Source organism: Biomphalaria glabrata, chromosome 6 (assembly GCF_947242115.1).
Source record: "Biomphalaria glabrata chromosome 6, xgBioGlab47.1, whole genome shotgun sequence".
NCBI classification, from domain to species: Eukaryota; Metazoa; Mollusca; class Gastropoda; family Planorbidae; genus Biomphalaria; species Biomphalaria glabrata.
The window spans coordinates 10379285-10403036 of NC_074716.1; the positions used below are offsets into that span (position 1 = coordinate 10379285).

Here is a 23752-nt window from a genome sequence, read left to right on the forward strand (position 1 = left end):
AAAAAGTTATTCCAATAAACCCTAACGATTTGTTTGATTTTTTGATAGTTTGATCAACATTTTTTTGTTATCTATTATAACACATAAGTATTTTGCATTTTTAGTGGCCCCCGTAAGGGGAAAAAGCCGCTATTAAGTTTGTGCAAAATGTCCGTCTGTCACACTCAGATCTCGCAAACTAAAAGAAATATGAAAAATATTATTTCATCATTAAATGCGGCTTGAAAAGTTTAGGTGCAACGGCTACTTTTGGTTTTCTAAAATCAAACTGTTTAATTTATACAATTAATTATGCAAGCGATTTTTTCATAAAAATACACCAATTCTAAAACAATTCCTTAAACTTTTTAAAAAAATCAGATTTTATTTTTTGATAGATTCTTCTATCCGAATAAAAGAAGATTATTTTTGTGCATTTTGTCTGATGGTCGGTCTGTCCGTCACGATTAGATTAAAAAAAACTAGAACTCTAAAAGCAACTAAGCAAAGCCGTTCATCTAACGACCTTCAATTCCTAGCTCTGGAGACCATTAATACCTTCAAGCCCAGTGCTATTTTTGCAAACACTGATGGGTTGGCATCAATAGATTCTGGAAGAGCAGGCTATGGAGCCTACATCGACTTTCTTGGCTCTTACACAGTCAAAATCTTTGGACCATGTGGTAGTGTTTGCAGTTTTGATGCGGAGACCATGGCAGTCTGTGAAGCCTTAAAAGTCATTGATTCTCAACTCGGCGAGGGACATTTGAGGGCAACACAGATTGTTGTGGTCACTGACTCAAAATCTGTACTACAGGCTTTGCAAAGCCCCGGACCATGGCCTCCCAATATCAACACTGTCATCATGGCTTCACATAACATTAAACAACGCTATGGCACCCCTGTAATTATGCAGTGGGTACCGAGTCACATAGGTGTGACTGGCAACACAATTGCAGACTCTTTGGCCCACCAGGGAGGGCAAATTCCACCCACTGATGAGGCTGTAAGCTTTCATCAAGCCCTTGCTATAATACAAAAAACAGAAATGGAAAAGTGGTTTGAGTGCTGGGACAAGTCCCAAAAAGCCCGTGGAGTCTGGGAGCGCATGAGACACCCTGACCGCACTTCCCCGTGGTGGAGGCTGTCCAGGCCTGAGCAAGCTATTATAGCACAGTGCAGGACAGGCCACTGTCCTGTTGGCTCATATTTCTCGCGGCTGTGGCCAAATTTTGATTAACGGTGTCCCCGCTGCGGGGAAGAAGAAGAAACCGTGCCTCATATCCTGTTTGACTGCCCCAGACTTGCTGAACTTCGTCTCGACAGGTCTGGGAAACCCTAAATTCTCGAGCTGTATGGCGACATTCATGCACTACGCAAGACAGCAGGGTTTCTGTCCAGGGCTTTTGCAAGAGAGGATTTGAGCCTCTCAAGCCCTCACTCTAATGGAGTTTGATGATGATGATGATGATGCTACATATTATGTGTTCTAGGATTTTACATGTGATGCTGTAGTTTCTTGAGTCACATTTTTTTCTTCTTAATTGGGGGGGGGGGGGGGTAACTTTAGCTTCTTTCCAGTCCCTTGGTACTCTGACCTGGTTAAGAGATGCCTGAAAAAGTATTTTGAACACCAGTGCTAGCTCATTGCTTAGTTATTTGAGTAATCTAGCTGGAATACCATCAGGTCCGGATGCTTTATTCGCTTTAATTTTTCTTCTTCTTCGTTCTCATTGTTATGTTGGAGTGTTCAGATGACTAGACCAATACATGAGATGAACTGCGCAGTGGTTTCCGAATCAGGGAGCTCTCCATATAGTTTTCTTTCTATTGGGGTGTTTCTGGGCCAGTGTCTTGTACGGGCCTCTTGCTAAAGTGAGCAGTTTTGGAGGACGTGGTTGGCATTCTCTGGTGATACTCCACATGGGCAGATTTCACTGGTTCCAATTTTGAGCTTTCGGTACATGTCGAAAGATTAGACGTTGATCTTGTTGGGATAGCTTATAGTAAGCATCATCTTTCTTGTGATTTGGATGAGAGCTCGTCCATTTCTAATTTATTTTATCTACAATTAATTTCTTCATTTCTTCTGGATAGAGTGCAGAGTTTAATTGTGAGTTTGTTCTTCCACTCTTGGCAAGTGTGTCAACTTTCTAATTTCCTTCTAGTTGTATATGAGCTGATATCCATTGAATTACATTTTTTTTGTTGTTGTTGTTGCTTTAATGTTCGCCTATAGTTTTTGGATACCCTTTTCTTGTACTGCTATATCTATATGGGCTGAGAATGCTGATGTAAGTATTTATTTAGGATGTTAGCTTTAGTTTCAAATGAACAGTAGGGGATATAAAAGGTGTGTAAATGATTTTTTGTTTTATTTAGGAGAAAGGATGTGACACAGCCCATATCAGTTTAGTATAAGTTTTTTTTTTTTAAGTATTTTTTTATTTTTTATTTTGGAGTTGTCAATATCTTTCCTTCAATTATATAAGATTTATTTTATTGGAGAAATGGAAGCTTTATTTTCTTTTTCCTTTTAACCTTTCACAAGTTTTATGTTTCAAATCAATAACCAGCTTGAACAGGTAATTTGAACGCAGAGACATGGGGAGAAACAGACATTGGGCAAGTTTTTCTATCAGTGGACATTCACATTTACCCCTAATGCATTCCCACACCTCCATCTATTTTCAATTCCTATTTTACTTTCGTTTTGTAAATATAAAATTTAGGAACTCTTTTAGGGAAAATTAAATGTTATTTTGCAACTGATGACTGGATTTCTTTTCACAACTGTTCATTTAATTGTATTATTCATATTTAAATGGTTCTATACTACACATATTACATTTATAAGTGTAATACTGTGTCCTGTGATTTATGGCTAGTCCACATGTGTGTTGGATACCATCTAACTTTAATGCAAAATACTAAAACATTCATTAAACCAAATTAGAAATTAATTCTTTTAACTCTCCATAATTATTTTACTAGTTTCAACAGAATTATTAATTATTTATTTATTTTACTCATTTGTATTTCATTACTTTGTTATGATTAAACTAAATAAAGTTTGTTTATCAGAAAATGTTATAATTGGTATCTAATTATAAGGTAAATGCATGTTCTTTTCACGCAACACAAATTAAAGTTTATAAATAAACAAAAATTGATGTGGTTTTATGAGGTCAAATAAACGTTCATGTCAATTGGAAGAGAAAGAGTTAAATTCACAAAAGTGTTGGAAGTAAGTTTCAGCACCTACAGTTGAGCCTCTAGAATGAACCTAGAGACCACTCAAGAAAGGTACCAGCCTACTACTTGTGTCTTGTGACAATGTCAATTAGGAGAGAAAGAGTTAAATTCACAAAAGTGTTGGAAGTAAGTTTCAGCATCTACAGTTGAGCCTCTAGAATGAACCTAGAGACCACTCGAGAAAGGTACTAGCCTACTACTTGTGTCTTGTGACAATGTCAATTAGGAGAGAAAGAGTTAAATTCACAAAAGTGTTGGAATTAAGTTTCAACACCTACAGTTGAGCCTCTAGAATGAACCTAGAGACCACTCAAGAAAGGTACCAGCCTACTACTTGTGTCTTGTGACAATGTCAATTAGGAGAGAAAGAGTTAAATTCACAAAAGTGTTGGAAGTAAGTTTCAGCATCTACAGTTGAGCCTCTAGAATGAACCTTGAGACCACTCGAGAAAGGTACCAGCCTACTTCTTGTGTCTTATGACAATGGAAATTAGGGAAAAAAAAATTGGAACGAAAGGTTTCTATCTTCTAAACCTTTAAACCTGAAATATTTCGCCACACTTTCCCCCTCCCACCCACACGACATAAAAGATTTTTCTTTTGGACATACAGTAAGCATAAAACATGGCGATAAAATGTGAAATGTTTTTTTTTTAATACTTACATCAAGTACAGATGCAGGATCACAAAATGACCTATAGAAGTTCTCTGTAGGACTAAAAGAGTAAAGAAAGATAAAAAAAAAACATTTTAAAAAATAATTTACTGAACGGATGCCACAAAATTAATAGTAGATTATAATAAGTACAGAAAAACGAAACACAGAGAGGATACAATAGTCTATCATTTATCTGGACATCAGTCATCCAGAACATCAAATATTTAATCTGTTGTTTTTTTGTTTTTTTTTTGTTTTACAACTCTGTATCTAAGTGCTATTGCTGATGAATGACTTCTTCAGTTGCATTGCTTCCTGATGTTCGTATATTGCAGCTGTATCATGGCACATTTCTGAGTAGTAAAAAAAAAGTTAAGTTCCTCCTTTCAAACCTTGTGATCTATAGGGCAGATGATGTAAAGGTCATGTGTTTCTGTTGCCAAAGGTTAACAAGGGTGTCATGTGGCCAGCACAACGACCTACCACCTTTGCTTTCCCCAACTAATGTCAGGTACCCATTAGAGTTGGGTGGACTCAGAGGCGCCCAAAAATCTTCAAATTAACGTTTCTAAAACAAATGAAAAAGCGGCACAATATTAAAGAGCAAGAATATGACTGCTCTGAGTAAAACATTGACAAGTTCTCAAATTTATTTTAATCAATCCTATGATATGAAGACTGAAAAAGCTTTTGTCATAATTCTGCATTTGGTTATCTGGACAATGAAGTATCTGGACAGACCCAGTTCCTAATTATTATGGATAAATGATGTGCTACTGAACAGAAAAATAATTACAGAAATAAAAAAGAAAAAATATAAGTACAAAAAAAAAACAACAACAAAGAAATGATAAGTAGAGAGAGAACAAGAACACAGGCATAGGGAGCTGACATAAGCTTTGTAAAAAAAAAATCTTGCTTACCTTTCTTCAAGAACTGTTGAAGAAAATTTAAAGAACTTTACTAAATTAAACAATATTGAAAAAAAATCTTTTTGTGAGTGTGTGTTCTTAAATTTGAACTAAAATAACATTAAAACAAACTGAACTGTTAAATTTTTCTTTTCTTCACTGGTAGTGTGACATAGAAAGTAAGCAAAAAAGATATTTTTATTTTGAGCTAAGTACATTTTAATCTCTATTGTATTTTAATATATTTCTTTATTTTTTTTAATGTTATCTCATACAAGTTCCAGTTTATTTCTGCCCTGATGATATTACATTTTGGGCTATATCACTTTTTAAATTTTTTCTCATTCCCCAACGAGACAGTTAATTTCTAGCCTGATGATTTGAATCATTAAAAGTATATTTTTGGTGTACATCAATGTATGTTTCTCATTTCCTAATAAGACAGTTAAATTCTAGCCTGATGAACTATAAGTACATCCTAAGGGCATAAAACTTTGTCCCTGACCAAACTAACTATCATTTGTATTTTTGTTTACCTGTGACTCATCAAGTCTATTATTTGCCTTTTATCAGTACAATTACACACTTAGAGGCTAGAATTGGTAGATAAGTAAGTAGGTAATATCATTGGACGAATGTGCCAGCACCTTAAATTCTAACTGAAGGTCACATGGGAACTCATTATAAACAGTGGGTTGCATAGGAACTTGTTAATATTGTTACGAATCTCACTATCCAGGCTCTCTGCAAACTGCACCATACACCACCAACTTAAAGAACTTGACAAGTCAGGGCTCCAAAATAACGTAAAGGTTTAATGTCCATAAATAACAGCCAATACTGTACAATTGGCAGCACGTAGAACAGTACAAATAGCTCTGCGATAACAAATATCTCTCCGATAACACCATTCCGCCGTATCAAGTCTTGCACTGGCCTCTCCGTCTCGTTCCGGGCTTGCACTGGGTTCAACAGTTCGGGACTGACTTCACACACTTGGGCTCGTTGTGTCGGACTCGATCACAGACCAAAATCAAGACGCCGTTCGTCTCAACTGTACTTGACAGTACTCCGCACTGAACCGTCGTAATGCTCCGTACAGAACCACACCGTTGAACTGTGCGGTAGTCAACCGTGTTCTGAACTCCTGTCGTGAACCCGCTTTCTGAACCGTCTTGACTGCGACACCTCCGCTCTTTATATAGGGTCCCTACTGGCCTTCTGGAACCGGACAGAACGTCGCTCGACCATTCTGGGACACTCCTGAGCTCTGTTCACGACGCCGATCCTACTCGAACCTTCATGTTGTTAACTCGTCTCGGCTGATCGTCGTAACTCGTCACGGTTGACCGCTCGTCTAGCGCTGGCCTGGGGCGATTTGCGTCGGCTGACTACACTCACACCACTACCCCCATCTGTGCCACCACCAGGTTTATAACAATATTAATATATCTTATAAGATTCCTTTTAGCTATAAATGCTGATAGGTCACATGGGGGCTTTATTGGACACATGGGCTTCTAATAATCTGCTAAGTCATTGGTTTTCCTGGTTGATTCAGGCAACCCATTCCATTTTCTAATGGCACTAATATCTTTGTGTCTTTCTGAGTATTTTATTAGGATTGTTTTCTTATTTGTAAATTATGGTTCACTGTTTTATATATAACTGCTACTGTTCTTTTAATTCTTCTCTGCTAAATATCTCTAAATTTAATGATTTTACTAATGATTTTACTAATGGTATTACTCTAATCAAATGTGAATATTGTTTGTTATAAATGTCACTGCTTTATTTTGTAAAAAAATTAAAAATTAATCCTATTAGTTAAGTTTCACATGATCTATATTTCCTACAGCCATGTTGGTATGGTTTGAGTACATTATGTTTATCTAAGTCTAAGTAAGTTATGATGTTATCACATAAGTTTTAGTATTTTACATGTGCCAATGGTGATACTGCTCTGTCGTTTTAGCAGATCAGATTTTTCTATTTTAAATAGTGAAGTGACTAAAAAAGTATTTTTAACACTAGTGCTAGCTCATTGCTTAGATCTTTGAGCAATCTAACTGGAATACCATAAGGTCCAGAAGCTTTTTTGGGTTTTATGCTAGCTAATATGTTTTGGATCCCTTTTTCGTGTACTTTATATATCCTACTGTTTCGACTTAATTTAAATTAAGCAATATGTTTTTGTCTCCTAGAACTAAGAATGCTGATGCAAAGTATTTATTTTCTAAGAATGTTAGCTTTAATTTCATTATCAATATATGTTAAGTTATCTTCACTTTTTAATGTTGTTTCCATTTTCTTAGATTTAATGTATGACCATAGAACTTCAAATATTAATTATTTAATGTATTCACTCTGCAGATGTCTGTCAACTGTTTGGGTTAGGTTTTAAAATTTATAGGTACTTTTATGGACTCTTTCTGCCGTAGTTTCTTTACAGATTGTAAAATGTTTGTTTTACATGTTTCGGATGTTCCTTCAGAGTTGAAGATAGTTTACTTCCTAGTCCAAACCTCCTGCAGGATGACGGGGGATGGGAGCGGGCAGGATTTTAACCCTCAACCATAAATAAATCCGAACGACAGTCCAGCGCACAAACCTCACGACCAGGCAGACCAGGGTTTATTTCTGTTTGCAAAGTTTCTTTCATTTGTTATTGAACTGGCATTTATTTTTTTTATTTGAGGAGCATTTACTTGGTATTGAATTTCGTATAATATTTTTAAGATGGCTTTTAATACAGTTGCAAAGGTCCTCAACTGGTTGATCAATGTCTTTTTTCTGATAGAAATGATTTTTGAAAGTTAAATACAGCTTTGTTTAATTGGGTTACATTTATTTCACAGATATCATGGATAATATATTTTACCACTAATCTAAGTTTGTTGGTTACGAAGAGATTGAATATGTTGTTTAATATGGTGTTTTTTTGAAATAATTTGATGTAAAGTTAAGTTGTGTAAAGTTTCTATGAATAGCTTATTGAAATGCTTGAGGTTTTGGTGTTGGTCTATGATTAGTGTTTTCTAATTTATATCTGGTAGATTGGGTAATCCAAACAAACTGACTTTTTATTTTTTTCCTTAAACTAATAAAGATTATTATAGTCAGTGTTTTTTTTTATAAAAACAAATTTGGTGCCGGTACTCAGTGGTGGATAGCCTAACTTTTAACTACTAATAAATGAATAATAACTTTAAAATACAAAGAGTAACAATTTTTTCCCCACATTGAAAAAGGTGCCAGTACCACTATACCGGTGCGTACCGTCACAAAGAAGCAATGATTATAGTCATTAACAAAATAAACATTATTTCACCTCTATCTTTTCTTTTTCTCCAAACACCAATCGGAACCACAACAATCACTATCAGGACAATAAGCATGCCAGTCCCACTTAGAGCTATGATCAGATGTGTTCCTTGCAAACCTGAGAGGGAAAAAAAAACATTTCCACATAGACGTTGTTTGAAACTTCTAAAATAATTAGTGGACAAAACATATGCAAATAAAATTATACACAGTAATACAATAAATACATCTAAAAAATGTTTAAAGTAAGAGATTTCAATTTAGGAACAACACCTATTAGGCAAGATAATATAGATCATTTGTTTGTATTTATGCATAAGTTTATTGAGTACAATTGATAGTCTTCTAAAATATTGTAAATTACACCATACTAGTCGACCCACGGGGTATCATATGCCGCTATTTTGCAGGGCTGGCTTTATGCTACTCAACCTTTCACAGGAACAGCACTAATTCTAGAAGTAAATTATTAAATTAAACCCTTTTATAACTTATAACAGATTTTCCGCGGCCTGCTGATTTACCAGGGGCTCCTGGAAATCTCATCAAATTACAGAATATACGAAAAAGACTTGAAATATCTGGAAATTATTAAAATCTTTTAAAAACTCGTACAAATATCCTGAAATATATATACAAAATTGTCATTTTGAGGTGTCATTCAAATTGAAAACCCCAATCCTACATGGGATAAAAAAAAACGGCAATATGCAATACCCGTAATTGTGGAATCTAGTGAAAGAAGCTTCTTGCGCCTCAAAGGAATAAATAATTACTTGAGGTCAACAAATCTTGTAGATAGATTGAAACATTTGGTAATTTTTGCTATTGAGCGTGATCTATGTAGAAAATTGAATTGTTGTGATATACTGTATGACTTCACTACACACAAGGCTTGTGATGTAATTCTGTATGTAGTAAAGAATAATTAAAATGCAAATACAAATTTATTTTCTAATACAAACTCTTAATTTTCGCTTATTATCCGTATCCAGACCCAAACTTGGCACCGCAAAATCCGTTTTGCAAAAAGCCCCACAATGGTAATGTCCGGCCCTGCTACTTAGTGATTGTGAATACAGAGTAGATTAACTGTTCTTCCCCCACCCTCTTTTCTTTCACAGATAAATCTACGTGGGATAAATGTAGTCCAACTTGCAGAAATAAAAGAGTGCTCTTTCCATGACTTCTTGGTCACAATGGTTAAGGCCGACCCAGCTATTTAGTTATGGGTTAGGGTTAGGCCAAGAGTGGGAGAACAAACTCACAATTAAACTCTGCTCTCTACCCAGAAGAAATGAAGAAACTAATAGTAAATAAAATAAATGAGAAATGGACAAGCTCTCATTCAAATCACAAGAAAGTTGATGCTTAAAATAAGCTATCCCGACAAGATCAACGTCTAATCTTTCAACTTAGGACAGGACACAATCTAACCAAAAATAGGTTCCTTCTGGAGTTAATGGAACAGCTAGGGGTTCTAAGTGAGCGCTGTGGGCACCCCCAGGGATTTCCAGTATAGCACCGCCACCAAGCATTAACTCTGGTATTTGATACTAAAAAAAATGCATATTGTGGGGTGTCTACAGTACATTAGCCAGTTGTTCTTCTATTAAAAAAATTGTAAGTCAAATATCAAATCTGCTATTCACTGTTTTTTATTAATTGTGAATGGTTGATATTGCACTAGATTTTATTCGAAAAATGATGGGAGGTTAACCACAAAACCGATTTTTGGCTATGCTCATGGAATTTGGTAGTTAAAGCTTAGCTTTATTGAAGGGAGGGGGGGGGGGTTAACCTCAAAACCCCTTTGGCTACATTTTTGGAATTTAGAGACTGTAGTTTTCCTTTGGCCATGCATATGGAATTTATTGTTTTTATCTCTAGCCTCTCTGGCTACACTCATGGAATAAAGTGGCTGTAGCTTAGCTTTTTTTATTATTATTGAAAATGGGGATTTTAACATCCAACCCCTTGGCTACAATTGTTGAATTTAGTGGCTAGTTATTCATCCATTTTTTTTTTGTAATATGTGTGTGTTTGTGTGTGGGGGATGGGATTTAAACTTAAAACCCCTTTTAAGATACTCTTATAGTTTGCTTTTCTTTTTATCGGAAAGAGCTCAAATCACTTGGCTACAATTTTGCAATTTAGAGACTACAGATATCTTTTAGATTTTTATTGGCTGGGGTTTTAAACCCCTGCCCCCGCAGCAACAATCATGGAATTTGGTGACTGTAATTTGGTATAGTTTTTTTATTGAAGAGCGAATTTTAAACCTAAAAACATCCTCGGCAATGCTGGAAGAAGTAATAGTTTTAACACTAAAATGTCTATTCATTGGGGAGGGGGGGAGAGAGGGTGGTTTGAACCTCGAAAACTCCCCCTGGCCACGCCTAGGTTGCATACCACCAATTCTTGATTTTTAAATTGTAATTATTATAATGTGTAATAAGGGAGGAAGGGTGGTAAAAGATCTTAAGTTCTGGATAAACTGTCTCTGAAGATTAAGGATGCCAGGGTTTTAGGGGTGCGAAAAGATCTTAAGTTCAGGATAAACTGTCTCTGAAGATTAAGGATACCAAGGTTTCAGGGGTCGAAAAGATCTTAAGTTCTGGATAAACTGTCTCTGAAGATTAAGCATACCAGGGTTTTAGGGGTGGGAAAATATCTTAAGTTCTGGATAAACTGTCTCTGAAGATTAAGGATACCAAGGTTTCAGAGCTCTGAAATGATCTTATGTTTTGGATAAACTGTCTCTGAAGATTAAGCATACCAGGGTTTCAGGGGTGGGAAAATATCTTAAGTTCTGGATAAACTGTGAAGATTAAGGATACCAAAGGTTTCAGGGGGTGGGTAAAGATCTTAAGTTCTGGATAAACTGTCTCTGAAGATTAGGGATACCAGGGTTTCAGGGGTGGGAAAAGATCTAAAGTTCTGGATAAACTGTCTCTGAGGATTAAGGATACCAGGGTTTCAGATGTAACACTAGTAGCTTTCTTTATTGTAGTTTACTTAGAATGTTAAATTGTATTTGTATCTTTTTTTTATAATGATAATACGGTGACCCAACTAAATAGCACAGAAATAGTAGCGAAAACAAAATAGCTAGAAATTTCCAGACAGAATAGTGCAGGACAAGATAGTAAATTCATATATATGATGTGTATAAAAGTACCAGATTTTAGTAAGTGAAGGCCTAGGCAGCCTTTACGTTAAGGTCTCTATTTTCTTCAGTATTAATAGATCTAAATGTATGCCATATATTTTCAGAGAAAGAGAGTACTTTAAAAATATTAGCTCTTTCTCCTTTTCACCAATGTTTAAAAAGCATAAATTGCTAAAATATATGGGTTAGGTATATGATGATGTGTGTGTTACAAATGTGTGTTATAGTATATTCAGATCTTGATTTTCTATGGCATCTCTCTTTGATCAATCCATGACATCTCTTGCAGCAAAAAAAAAAAAACATTGACAAGCTTAAGTGTCAGGATTAGTTATGATGGCGATCAAATTTCTTATTTTGCAAAATGTTTGTTTTATCTCAGGATGTGACTAACAAATTCAATAATTAATTTTACTATTTCCTGTCCGTTTTTGTCTAACTCCATCAATTAGCTATCAAAGTTCAGGAGTGTCAATTAGTTGGCCTAAATCAACTTCCCTTCTCTCCCTAGCACACCCTTCATGAGACAAGAATATAAACCCCATCTTCTTCTGATTATGGTACATTCTTTTCCATAATAAAAATTAGTCGTTTTTTCTTAAACGGTGTGTAAATCTGACAAGTATGGAAGTAGATTTGCATGTGTTTGAAGCACATATTTGGAATTTAAATAAATGAGATATTTTGATTTTGAAAGTATTCATTTTAGCTTATTATGATTCTTGCATAAGGTTTGCATATTTATATTTTAAGATACCTAAAGTGTTTCCAGTAAAATGACAGAGAAATAATGATAACATTTAAATAAAACAAAGTATTGACTCTATTCATAGTTTAAGATATCTTAAGTATTTGTTGAAAAGGACTGAAATATATTTTTATGCACTATTTTGTTGGCACCTAATAATATTAATATAACAATACTACAAATAATAATAATCTTTATTTTCCATAAAGAAATTTATAATGGTAATTTCATTGTCTTCCCCTGTCATCCATCACTACTCTTAATGTTGTTTTCATTTGTTTCATTTGTATTCAAGCAATTGTTTATATGAATATCAATTAATTAATTTTTTTTTTAGATTATTTGTAGAGGCCTATTTGTAGCTGATACACTAGACACACAAATAAGAAACACATATATATATTATATAAAATTACTTTTATAGGCATGGCAGAGCGGTAAAGCGCTTGACGTCCAAACCAGGTTCGATTCCTGGTGAAGACTCTAATGGGTACCTGACATTAGTTGTGGAAAAGTAAAGGCAGTGGGTCATTGTGATGGCCACATGACACCTGTACATCATCTGCCCTATAGACCACAATTTTGAAAGGGGAACATTACATTTTTTTTACTTTACTTTAGTAATTGTTAATTGTTATATTTTTATTTTTTTGTTAATAATAGGAGGGGCCAACAGGTCTTCAAAAAATCAGGCACTCTAAAAATTTTCATCTTTACCCGTTATTTTTCTTGTTTAACTTTAAAGCTTGTAAAATATATAGAAATTATATATCATATTAAAGGCCATCAATTTCTCTCTCTTTTTTTTTTACAAATATTTTTTGTTATTATTAGATGCTGTTTAATGATTTTTAAAATATATTTTGTAAAATCATTCTATTTGTTATTTGGAGTTACCTCACTTTGCCAAGTATTTTGAGAGATGTTGCTCAAGGGCACTATAAGAGCTATGTATGGAGCGGTAGCTCAACTCTCTGGCACTCCCGAAAATGACAAGCTCATGGGCCCCTGCAATGGGAAAATCAGCCTTGAGGCTGAACTGGAGGCAATGTTCCAGGCACTGGAATGGGTGGAAGGAAAAGCAAGTAACGGGGCTGCGCCAGCCAATGTCGTAGTCTTATTACAGACTCGATGTCCGCTCTAGAGACCCTCAAAGGGATATGTGATGGTGTCAGAAGGGTAAAGGAAATCATCGCGAATTGGGAGTGTCTTCTACAATTTGGTGTGAACGTCATCTTACAATGGGTACCTGCCCACGAGGTGTGGTTTGCCACTAAGAGACACGATGTCGCCACAGCATTGAGGACGTAGAGACAATAGGACACATTCTGTATGAATGCAAAGTTCAGCATGAAAGACAATCAGGAAAAGGATTCTACAGAGAGAACTGGTTTGTGTGCTGCATTAAGGCTGTCCTTGTTCATTGCTCGCTTCCTTTCACATGCTCTAAGGGAGTAATTCTCAGCATGGTTCGCTACCAATGGGTTTTCTGGTTCGCTTGGGTATGAACCTAGTAGCTATTGAGGCAAAGCCAATAGAATTAACTAGGTTACCCCCTTCCTCTCAACCAATAAAAAATAATTTTGGCTTAAAATATTTTTTTAGTGCTTATTGTACAAAAGCTTTCACAAATACTAAAACATACCTTCATCTTGAGAACTGTCATCCTTTTGACTTCCTAAACAAAGAGAATGTTAAAAAACTAGAAATTTTAAACATTTGAAGTAAATAAACTAATATCAAATTCACACTTTTTAGCGGCCCCCGAAAGGGGAAAAGACGCTATTAGTTTTGTGCAAAATGTCTGTCCATCCGTCCCGTTTAGATCTCGTAAACTAGAAAAGATATTGAAAATCGGACATCACAATATTTTAGACCATTCAAAGTTCTGAAGCAACAGCTACTTTTTTTTTCTGAAAGCGAAAAATCTAATTTTTAAAATCAGTTATGCAAGCAGTTTTTTTAAGAGAAAAAGCTAATTAGTATGCATTACAAGTTAGACCTAATTTAAAAAGAATAGTAATCTTGTAAACTTCATTTTTGTGAACTTTTTTATATTGCGGAATTATTTATTTTTTTTTGAGGATTCGAATAAGAGATTAAGTAGCTAACACTTGAGGATTAATTCTGTGGATTATTTGTGTTTCTGTGGTTTATTTTGTGATTCTGTGGATTTTTGTGTGTTACTGTTTAGAGTGGACGGCGCGAGGGTTGTGTAGTAAAGTATTGTGTAGTTTGTAGTGTAGTTATCGTCTCTTTTCTGTCTCTGTACTTGTGATAAACCCTTGTAAAAATGTCAGTTAAGACATTTTTTATTGAAAAAAAGGACCTGGATGGTGGACTTGTCCACTCCCCAGGTACCTTGCTTCTAAAGCTGTCAGGCCAAGGGGCTGTTAAGGCCACTATGGCGAGCCTAATAGAGTGCCTGAAACTAACACCGGACGAAGTGAGTTCTCTATATCGCTTCGAGAACCCCTTTGTCTGGTTCCTGGTCCCAACATCCGCCCGAGTGAGAACCCGTATACTAGGGAAATCATTCGGGAATGATAAGGACTTCAAGGTAGATGTCTGTACCTTAGAAGACGAAAAAATCAGGGTTACCCTTCACTGGGTAGCACCAACCATAAACAAATCAAAGATAGGAGAAATCTTTGGAGCCTTTGCAGAAGAAGGCTCCAAGATAGAGCCAATCAAGCTAGGCAACTCAGATAAGTTGGCGGCTTGGATCAAACTCCGCAAACAGACTGAACTCCCCCATTATATTCAGTTACGATATGAGGACGATCCGAGGACCTACAAGGTCCTCGTGACCATCCCGGGACGTAGACAACAGTGCTGGCATTGCGGACAGGACCAGCACTGGTCAAACCAGTGTCCAAATAGGGCGAACCCCAGACGGGACCAAAACCCCACAGAAGGTGCAAAGGAGGTAGGAGGGAAAATCTCCTATGCCATGGCCCTTAAAGGGGAGGGAGAGAAAAAGCAATCCGAGATTGATCAACAGCTAAAAAAAGATGGCTTCACAATGGTTGAAAGCAGCAAAGGAGGGGGAAAAAAACAAATAGAAGCTATGGGAGCTACTCCAAGTGGTCTCCCCCCACCTAACAGCCCTGAAAACAAATCTAAGCAAAGTAAAAAAATTAAAACATCCGGAGGGGCAAGTTCAGCACCCACCACCCCAACCAAAATAACAAGAAAGAGGGCCCTCTCTCTCTCTTCCTCATCAGAGGATCTAAACGAGGATCCCCGGGTAGAGGAGGAGAAAAAAGAGGAAGAACAGTTCAAGCTCGAGCTGAACTTTCCAGACTCCCCGTCAGTGCTAGTCATAGATGAGGGCGAGGACCCTAACACACATTCAAACACATAAACAACAAAGCAACTCTTAAAGATAAAACGCATACACATACAATAGAATAACAAACACGCAAACCAATCTCACACACTCATGGCAGACATCAAAATTTTGACACTCAACATCAGAGGGCTTAACAATAAACACACATACATAGCACACCTCACAAGGAAATACAAGCCAGACTTTATCTTTCTGCAAGAGACCAACACACAGTTAGAGTACAAGGCCAAAAAAGCAGTCTCTCTTATGGGCCTCCGGGAGGGTTATTTTAGTTTAGGTAGAAAGCCACGAGGGACAGCCATTTTACAAACATCCAATAGGTTTTCAATCACACACTCATATCAAGACAATAGCGGAAGGATAGTAATAATTAGGACAAGCTCACAAAAACACACATACACGTTAGTCAACATTTATGCACCCGCTCAAAAAAAAGAGAAACACGAGTTTTTTGGAATGCTAAGTGACATTCTACACACTCAGTACGCAGGAGAAAATTTGATAGTAGGGGGTGATTTAAATTACATTGATTCCCAATTAGACAAGCAAAACACAAACACAGAGGGTCCTGCTCCTCGTGTAACAATTAAAACGCATGACTATTTGGGGGGAGTCATCAAGGCTTTCCGGTTAGTAGATGCCTATAGAGAAGTAGAGGTCACGGGCCGGGTCACCACGTTCAGGGACAAGGCACACCAAATAGAAACACGGATAGATAGAGTGTATGTGCCAAGGGCGTGCGAAACAAAAAGTGTAACACATCTCGTAGAGACGTTACAATATACAGACCACAAAGGAGTCTTAGTGGAACTGCTGAACCCAAAACTAAAAAAGAAAAAACAAAAAACACCGATCTGGAAACTTAACAACGACCTCCTAAATGACCCGCTCTATTTAAAAACAATCGCAAACCTCCTCAAAAATATAATACATGACTCAAACACACCCCATTTCAAAGTCACACAAATATGGACGCTAATTAAAAGCTCCATTAAGCAGCAAAGCCAAATACTGGCCACACTAGTTAACTCAAAAAGGAAAAAAGAAGAGGAAAGACTTAAAAGTTTACTAACACACGAAGAAGACGAAGCAGCCAAAACACATATACTAACACAACTAGAAGAACTATTTAACTATCAATACAAAGGAGCGGAATTGAGGTGCAAAAGTAAAAAAATAACCGAAGGGCCTAACAAACTTTTTTTATCAGCAGAACAAAACATTCAAATTGACAGAACTATTGACAACATTGTTGATAGTAAAGGAGAAACTATACAAGACCTGGACAAAATAACAGACACATTTACGAAACACTTTACTAATTTGTATGACAAGGAACAGACGGACGACAACGCACAAAAATTATTTTTACAGAACTGCAAAGAAATACCAATTACAGAACAGATAGAGACAGACGCTCCTTTTACGCTAGACGAACTGAGGGCTGCTTTAGATACAACACAAAACAACAAATCCCCTGGCCCAGACGGTCTGACGTTTGAATTTTACAAAGCCTTTTTTCCCCAAATAGGACCCCTACTATTAAATCTATACAGCGACATGTTAGTGACAGAACAGTTACCTAGAGATTTCAACTTAGCATACATCACACTTCTACCAAAAAAACAAGAAAACAACACCTCACCTAGCGACTTTCGACCGATCTCACTTCTAAACACCGACTACAAACTCCTGACGAAAATGATTTTTTTAAGACTAAAACCCCTCATACCACACTTAATAGGACAGGACCAATACTGTAGCAACCCAGACAAAAACATCGACGAACTTAACCATTTTTTTAGAGACATTATATATTTCTGTAAAGACAAAGACTTGAAAGCAGCCCTCTTTTCTATTGACCAGGAAAAAGCCTTTGACAGAATAGACCATGATTACCTTTTCAAAATACTAGACAAGACGAAGATAGATGGAAGAATGAAGAAAAACATAAAGCTAGTTTACACTGATGCCACAAGCAAACTCATAATAAACCAAACCCTTAGTGGCAGTATCCCTATTAGAAGATCTGTTAGACAAGGGTGTCCCCTTTCTCCCTTTTTATACACCCTTTGTCTAGAACCCCTTTTAGAAACCATTAGGCTAGATAGTGGAATCACGGGGATAAAAATCCCAGGCCCCACGCCCGTAGTTAAAGTTAAAGCATACGCTGATGACACCACCCTTTTTCCTTCCTCAGAAAAAGACATAGCCGCAATCATAGATAAGTTTATTCAATTTGGGAGGGCAAGCGGGTCAAAAATCAACATAAATAAATCTTGTATTATGGGATTGGGCAGGTGGGAAACCCCCTTAAACATCCCCTTTAACCTTAAAATAGAGAAGGCAATTAAAATATGCGGCATCACGTGGACAAGCAACCCAACATATTACCACACACAGCAGTGGGAAAATATTTTAAACAAAACCAAAAACACACTTAAAAGATTTCATTATACAGCAACTACTATATTTGGTAGAGCAATACTAGTAAACAACCTGGTCATCCCGAAGATAGTTTATTTAGCAAACATCACAGAACCTCCACCAACTTTTATACCAAGCATAAACACAATCATTAGGAATTTTATATTTAAAAGCACTATCAGGAACATTAAACACACAACACTTATACAAAACAAAGAGGATGGGGGGATAAACTTACAGGACATCAGAACCAAAATACAAGCACTAAGATTAAAATACATAGGACAAGTAGCCAAGAACCCAAACAATTTTCCATTAACAATATACTACTACGGCTTAAGGTTAAATAAAATAATTCCAATAAAAAATGACACCCCACACCACTTTGGTACAAACACACATCCATTTTACAGATCCATATCAAGAATACTCCCCGGCAATGAACATCTAATACACAGTCAATTAAAAGACACATATACAACACTTAAGAAACAGTTACAAGAAAGATTATTCAATAGGATCAAATGGAGTAGAGAGTTAGGTGTAATAGATTTCAGAGACACTTTTATAAATCTACACAGCAAACACATTACACCCAAAGCCAGGGAAATAACATACAGACTAATCTTCGGGATGACCCCTGTAGGAAGTAAGAAAAGAAATGTACACACATGTGTTTTATGTCACACAGATAATGGTAACAATGAAAGCCATATGTTTTTAAAATGTAAAATATTTGATAATGTTAGATGCACTATGAAAGTCCTACTAGAGGCAAACTGTAACACCAATGTTAATCTTAACCTAGCTATTGTTTTAAATAAATTGCCTAAAATCAAAAGTAAGATGATTCATAAATTTAATCTAATAATAGTGAGTGAATACAGAAGTCTTGTGTGGCACAGTAGAATTAAAGTTGTTAATAACAATGTATCTTTAAATCCTTATAATCTAGAGTTAATATTTAGAAAAATAATTGAACATAGAATTGATAATTATACTGGTTAGATAGAAATTGTAATTATTGTATAATTTATTGCCCTTGACTAAATTGTCAGACCTCAGAGATAAAAATCTAAATACTGTAAACTGTAATCAATCTGTAAAGTTACTCTATTTGTATTATGTCAGTTAGTTTAAGTGGTTATGCGAGTGTGTGAGAGTGTGTATGTACCTGGGTTAAAGAGAGTTTGGGCTGAGAGATGCGGGATAGGAATCAAATTGAACTTTATTTATCTATGGAAAACTACTAAAGAACTGTCTTTTAAAGGGAAGTCAACACTTTTGAAGAATTATTTCTCCCTCGCGGTTACGTCCTCTTTGGTCACATGATCGGAGAGCATGTCACAAGTCAACAACAAGTGTGTCTGTACAACACTCACAGAACACGGCAAGCCCGTGGAAACGTTACAAGAACTCTATGACAATGTCTATATCTTAGCGGCAGCCTCATCCTAGACATACTGGGAAACAAAGGAACAAGAAAACAAGACGTAACTGAATGGAGCCTGCGAAGAGACTAGAAACAAAAATAACCAAAACCAATAATCCTACAGAATATAGACAAGGGCAGACAATTGAAAGTCAAGAATCTTTTATGAATAATGTAATAGTTTAAGACAAATTAACTATTTTTTATTTATTTATCAATTTTTTTTTTTAACCCCTCGTAATGAGAGAAAAAAAGAATCCTTAATCGACACCCCTATCCTGAAATAATTTACACATGACCCTAACAGAACCCTGAACAATTGTGATACAGCAGCACCTTTGCTTGGTTAACTATCCCAGAACGATTCTAACAGACCCAAGGGCCACCTTGATGATGCTAGAGTAGCCCTCTTACATCTCAAGGAGACCTTTAAAAATTGTCGTGAGAGGGATTAACCTGTTCCCTGATCAGTCTTTTTAAATATACAAGGCAGCTGTATAAAACCTATATTAGCTTGCCTTGCCTAATTACTTGCTACTACCTGGGAACATAGCATTGCTACAAAGTCAATTTCAGGAAAGATTGTTAATGTTGCTGTGCAGCTTTGTTAATAAACTCATTTATGTAGAAGATTGTTACTGTTAAAGCAAAAATACTGAGGCCACTTATCAAGGAAGTCCTTTCTCTCTGTATTACTTTATAGAAAAGATATTGTTCTGTTGTGTAAAATTAAATATTATTATATGTCTAAAATACTATTTGACGAGACAGAATGGAGGCTTAGGATGAAATCACTTTTTCCTCTTCGTACTACCACCAAGAGCAATACATTATGTCCCCTTTAACCATAAAGTGACAATGACAATGCCAAGTGCTTAAAAGGAAACATAAACTAATTGGATACAATCACACTACAGATTTCCCTTTGTTTCGTTTAATTTTTTTTGGAAAATGTCTACAAGATAAGATAACTTAAATTCAGTTTGACTACAATTGAAGGCGTTGTCAACTAGTGGATATTAAATGAATTGTAATTTCTTGACCACTCATGTTTTATTTTTATTTTTTTGAAAATGACTACAAATTAGTAGATATTAAATGAAGTGTAATTTCTTGACCACTATTGTTTTATTTTAATTTTTGAAAATGACTACAAATTAGTAGAAATTAAATGAATTGTAATTTGTTGACCACTATTGTTTTATTTTTACTTTTTGAAAATGACTACAAATTAGTAGATATTAAATGAATTGTAATTTCTTGACCACTATTGTTTTATTTTTACTTTTTGAAAATGACTACAAATTAGTAGATATTAAATGAATTGTAATTTCTTGACAAAAAAAAAAAAAAAAAAAAAAAAAAAAAAAAAAAAAAAAAGAATAAGAGATTGAGCCTTTTCAAAACAATTAGATCAATTATAAGACATCAGTTAGGCCAGGGGAAGCGTGGTGGCTGAGCGGTAAAGCGCTTGGCTTCTGAACCGGGGGTCCCGGGTTCAAATCCTGGTGAAGACTGGGATTTTCAACTTGGGAATCTTTGCGCGCCTCTGAGTCCACTTAGCTCTAATGGGTACCTGACGTTAGTTGGGGAAGAGTAACGGCGGTTGGTCATTGTGCTGGCTACATCACACCCTCGTTAACCGTAGGCCACAAAAACAGATGAACTTTACATCATCTGCCCTATAGACCACAAGGTCTTAAAGGTTAACTAGTTAGGCCAGGTTAACATCTAACTTTACATTCACTTTCACCTATCCTTTGATCTGCTGGACCGTTGGGGCATTACACAAGTTCTGTTAACCTTCTTTCTCCATTCTTATCTCTCATTTGTCTTGGATATTATTTCATTCGGATGTTCTTTCTGAAAATATTGAAGCCTGCCTGGGTAGACCACTTTGGGGGCCGATTTTGAGTTTGTGTTTCCACACAAACTGTCTTTTGTAACCTTGTTAATTATTAGGTTAATTGATTTATTTATGTAGATGCATACCTTATCTTATAATTTTGTTTACATTACCAAATTATCAGAGTTACTTGTCGATTTTGATATTTTTTAACCATGTTGTAACACTAGCCATTGTGACCAGTGCAGCAACACGTTACACTGTTAGTTTGCACATTTGTGCACACTTGATGCGTAAAATTGACTATTTTGCCTTCAATACTATCTTTGTTAGTCATTCCACATTTCATTTCATTAAACATTAGTTTAAGTTTCATCCTTGTTGTTCAGTGCCATAACATAAGCCATGTTTTTGTAATTAATTATATTATGGCCCAAAAGATCTAATAACAATAACTGTATTCTTAATTTTTCATTTATTTATTCAAATTTCTAATAGAAAAAAAAATAATTTCTAACATTTGTATAAGAAAAAATTATTTACAGACCTAACAAAAATGTGCAAAAATTAAATGCAGGTTCAATTTTTCATGAATTACTTAACCCGCAAGGATAGTAAAGCAGATATTTTTTTTAAAAAGCACTGTTTTTATTAGTCAATACAATCATCAAGTTTATCCCCCAACCCTAATAAAAAAAAAGTAAACAACAAATTTCTAAATCCCCCATTCACCCAGGAACAGTTTAAAAGAAACAAAAATAAAAGTAAAAAAACAAAACATTTCCAAGTCAGAACATTGTTACTTTTTTCTCCTTGCTTAGTATAATTTTAGTAAAACATACCATCATCATTTGTGGATTCTGTAACAAAGAGAAAGCATGTTTCTGTTAAAAAACAACAAAATAATTTCTTAAAAAACACTCTCTGTGCTAATAGATGTAAGTAGAATATGTAAAATTAGTCCTAAACACAGTATATTCAATACATTAGTGCAGCAATAAAAGTCCATGAGAGGTTATGAATGGGTAAACTTGCAAAAACCTTTAATGTGCTAAAAACATTTTTTTAAATAAATTTATGTAAATCCTTTAATAAAAATTTTTGTTGATAAATGATTATAGCAAGTAGCATTACTTAAACAGCATTTTATTAAAGACTTGAATGATACACATTATTTTATATAGACTGTAAGAATAAGCATGAGAATGCAACATAGTTAAAACTCCACTTCTCAACCCAAGCCTAGAGGAAATCAGGGAAGAAGAAATAAAACTAGATTGTCCATGCCTAACTGATCAGTAAGTATTATCTTTATATGATCAAAGCTTATTTAGCACTGACAAATAAAAAGTCAATTTTGTTTTTTAACAGAATTCTCAAACCATGAGAATTAACTGAAAAAAGAACTATCTTGATAAAGAGATTTTCTTTTAAAATGTATTGTTTTACACCTCTAATTGTATCTAAAGTCTGTTTTCATTAATTTAATTTTCACCGTAGTGATGTCATAACTCTCTCAGTCCTTTCATATCCTCATGTGGTTAGATTTTACAATATTTTTTTAAAAACATTTTAGAAAAAGCCAGTCACTAAACTATTATTCTTATAAAACTAGTGTATGTCTGTTTTTATATGATCAGACCAACAAAACCTCACACAAACTTACTGTAAGCATAAAAGATTGTTAAAAATGAAAAACAAGAAAAAACACCTTTCTCCTCCTCTACGAGATTTTTTTCAAGTATGAAAGAATTGTTTGCTGACAATAATTTTTTAATGTAACAATCAAAATGGCTGGTCAAATAATTTGATGCAACATCCAACTCCAAATTTATCTGAAAGCTTGTCACAGGCGAAAAAGTAACATTTGGTGCAAATGATGACGTTGCGTTCTGAAATGTACAATTTTTTTAAATAGATTTTTAATTAATATACTTAAATGAAATCCAACTTATCTATTTAAAAACAAACAAAAAGAAAACTATCCAATATTATTTTTTTAAATATTCCTTTGTAAGAATAGATAAAAAAAAAACAAGTCACAGATATCAAAATTTACATTGGTACCTTGTCTTATAAGTTACAGACATTGCTTCAAAAGTATTGTATTTTATGCATATCAGTGTTTGTACTAGCTTTTGAGTAAGAAATGATGTTTCTTTATCTTCGTGTCTTTCTGAGTACTGTTGTTCACTCCACAAAACAGAAGAATAAGGAGGAACCATGACAAGTAGATACTAAGGTACTTTGTTGTGCTGTCAGGAAGATGTGTGGTGCAGTTAAAGGTTGTTAATTAGTAGTGGAAGACATTCTTAGTGTTGTTTAGCCAAGATAATTCCAGCTCCCATGGTCTTAACATTGCACCTTAGTGAAAACATCTGTTAGAGGAAGCAGATAGGCAGTGAGCCTAGCCCCCTTACCTCAGTGGAGTCAGAGGTGGGTATGAAGTAAAGGCCTGATGACCCAGTGCAAAAAGTCTGCCATGCTGTTCCATGAAGGGACAGCAGTCAGTGACAGACCCAATTATATTAATGGTCACTGATGTTGTGGAACCTTCAGATAGGTTTTGAGGTTAAAAGTTCCCAGTCCACGCCTCTCTGTTGAGAGAAATTATTCCTAAATGTCAACTTCCAATCCCTATTGTG

At 35.3% G+C, this 23752-nt stretch overlaps 1 protein-coding gene across 2 annotated transcripts in view; it reads right to left on the minus strand.

The window, feature by feature from the left end:
- LOC106051273 (uncharacterized) overlaps positions 1–23752 on the minus strand; it is a 49674-nt gene that overhangs the window by 17322 nt on the left and 8600 nt on the right. For both annotated transcript variants that reach the window (XM_056032641.1, XM_056032640.1), the window contains exons 3-8: positions 22819–22999; positions 21950–21967; positions 13693–13725; positions 8135–8245; positions 4816–4828; positions 3899–3950 (exon numbers count right to left, since the gene is read on the minus strand). In XM_056032641.1, coding sequence (XP_055888616.1) covers positions 3899–3950; positions 4816–4828; positions 8135–8245; positions 13693–13725; positions 21950–21967; positions 22819–22999 — 408 coding nt within the window. The remainder of the gene's footprint in view (positions 1–3898; positions 3951–4815; positions 4829–8134; positions 8246–13692; positions 13726–21949; positions 21968–22818; positions 23000–23752) is intronic.